Source organism: Eurypyga helias, unplaced genomic scaffold (genome assembly GCF_000690775.1).
Source record: "Eurypyga helias isolate BGI_N326 unplaced genomic scaffold, ASM69077v1 scaffold31104, whole genome shotgun sequence".
Lineage (NCBI taxonomy): Eukaryota > Metazoa > Chordata > Aves > Eurypygiformes > Eurypygidae > Eurypyga > Eurypyga helias.
Window position 1 is genome coordinate 1 of NW_010246131.1, and position 2,092 is coordinate 2,092.

At 60.0% G+C, this 2,092-nt stretch overlaps 1 protein-coding gene across 1 annotated transcript; it reads left to right on the forward strand.

Annotated features, from left to right (window-relative positions):
• Positions 1-230: 230 nt before the first annotated feature.
• LOC104508610 (malcavernin-like) lies at positions 231-1,820 on the forward strand (the record flags this gene model as incomplete). The annotated part of the gene is made up of 3 exons (XM_010150297.1): positions 231-369; positions 658-796; positions 1,540-1,820. Coding segments are annotated over 3 exons (559 nt in total), but the record flags the coding sequence as incomplete, so codon positions are not given.
• Between the last annotated feature and the right edge of the window lie 272 nt (positions 1,821-2,092).

Genomic DNA, 2,092 nt, shown 5'->3' on the forward strand with positions numbered 1-2,092 from the left:
CGCTGGAGAAACCCCCCCCCAGTTGGAAAGCCCAAGATTTGACTGATGCTATTTGAAAATGGCCCATTTCATGCCAAAATAAGGTGGTTTGAGACTTTTCCCCCCCACTGTCCCGGATTGGGAAAAGCCGCGAGCCTCATGGCGGAGAGAGCGCGCGTCCCGTGCCGCGACCACCGGCAGCGAGGAGCTGGAGGAGCTCCGGAAGCCTCACCCTGTCTTTTGCCTTGCAGTTCCTTTCCAGAAACCTTGGATGCAGGGGACAACTCCCCCTCTTCCTTCTCCACGCAACAGTCCCCGCACGTCAAGACGGTCAGCGAGAGCGAGCTGAGCACCACGGCCACAGAGCTGCTCCAGGACTACATGATGACGGTAGGATGCCCGTGGGATGCAAGAGGAGGTGAGGGGAGGCTTTTCTTCCCTTTGGAATCATCATGGAATGGGTTGGGTGGGAAGGGACCTCCTCAAAACCCACCCGGTGCCACTGGCAGGGACACCTTCCATAGCCCAGGTTGCTCCAAGACTCATCCAGCCTGGCCTTGGACACTCCCAAGGGTGGGGAGCTTCTCTGGGAACCTGTCCCAGTGCTCCCACCCTCTGCGGGAAGAGCTTATTCCCCGCATCTGATCCCGAGGTTCACGGTGCGCTTCCCTTCCGCAGCTCCGAACGAAACTCTCTTCCCAAGAGATCCAGCAGTTCGCCATGCTCCTGCACGAGTACCGCAACGGCGCTTCCATCCACGAATTCTGCATCAACTTGAAGCAGCTCTACGGGGACAGCAGGAAGTTCCTGCTCTTGGGTGAGTGTCACCTGCCCGGGAATTCATCGTGGATGACCGACCGGAGGGCGGGAGCGGCGTCGCTCTGCTCCGGAGCCCGCAGTGGGATGCGAGGGGGCACAGGGGTGTGCGCAGTGATTCCTTGGGGTGTCAGCCAGCACGGAGCCACATCTCAATCCATCTCTCCTTGGGGACACCCGTTTCCTGAGGGCAGCTGGGTCCATCTCGGATGCTCCGGTTGTCCCTTGGGGTCATGGAATCCAGGAATGGTTTGGGTTGGAAGGCACCTTAAAGCCCATCCAGTTCCAACCCCCCTGCCATGGGCAGGGACACCTTCCATAGCCCAGGTTGCTCCAAGCCTCATCCAGCCTGGCCTTGGACACTCCCAGGGATGGGGCATCCACAGCTTCTCTGGGAACTGTCCCAGGGCTCCCACCCTCTCCGGGAAGGATTTCTTCCCAATGTCCAATCACAGTCAGCTTTAGCAGGATTTTCTCCTCAGTGGGCAGCAGCTGCCGCTCTCGGGGGCGTAAGTGGGAGATGTGGCCACGAGCGGAACATCCCAGCGGCCCCTGTCCCCTTGGATCCTCCAAGCCCAGTTTTAGGGAGCTGGGATGTGACCTTGCAGCCAGTCTCACCGTCCGCGCTCCAGGGAATGTGTCAGCAAAGCAAAATTCACATGGAAATCCCTCCCGGCACTGGAGAAAACGCTGGATGATGCTAACGGCTTCTCCCCCGGCTCGTGTTTCTCTTCCCTGCTCCAGGTCTTCGCCCCTTCATCCCGGAAAAGGACAGCCAGCACTTCGAGAACTTCCTGGAGACCATCGGCGTGAAGGACGGCCGCGGCATCATCACCGACAGCTTCGGGAGGTACAGGCGGACGCTGAGCACCACCTCCACCTCCACCACCAACGGCAACGGCGCCGCCGGCAGCTCGGACGAGCAATCCGTCCCGTCGGAGGAGGACGAGTGGGATCGGATGATCTCGCACATCAGCAACGACATCGAGGCGCTGGGCTGCAGCATGGACCGCGATTCCTCCTGAGGGACGGCTCCGGCGGGATCCAGTTACTCCCCCGCGTAACTCACAGCCGGTGCCTTCGTGCCGCGGTGGAGGAACCCGGAGCCCATCCCGGTTTGGTTTTCCCGGGAAAACGACGGCTACAACCCTCCACCTGGTTTACAGTTTTGCACATGGTATCCCCGTTGTACCCGCTCGTCCTCCTCCCCCCGTTTTTGAATGAAGTTTACCACAATGTGAATTATTTAAACCCCTTGTCCACGTCGGAACCTTTCCGCTCCGGGAGATGATGCCGC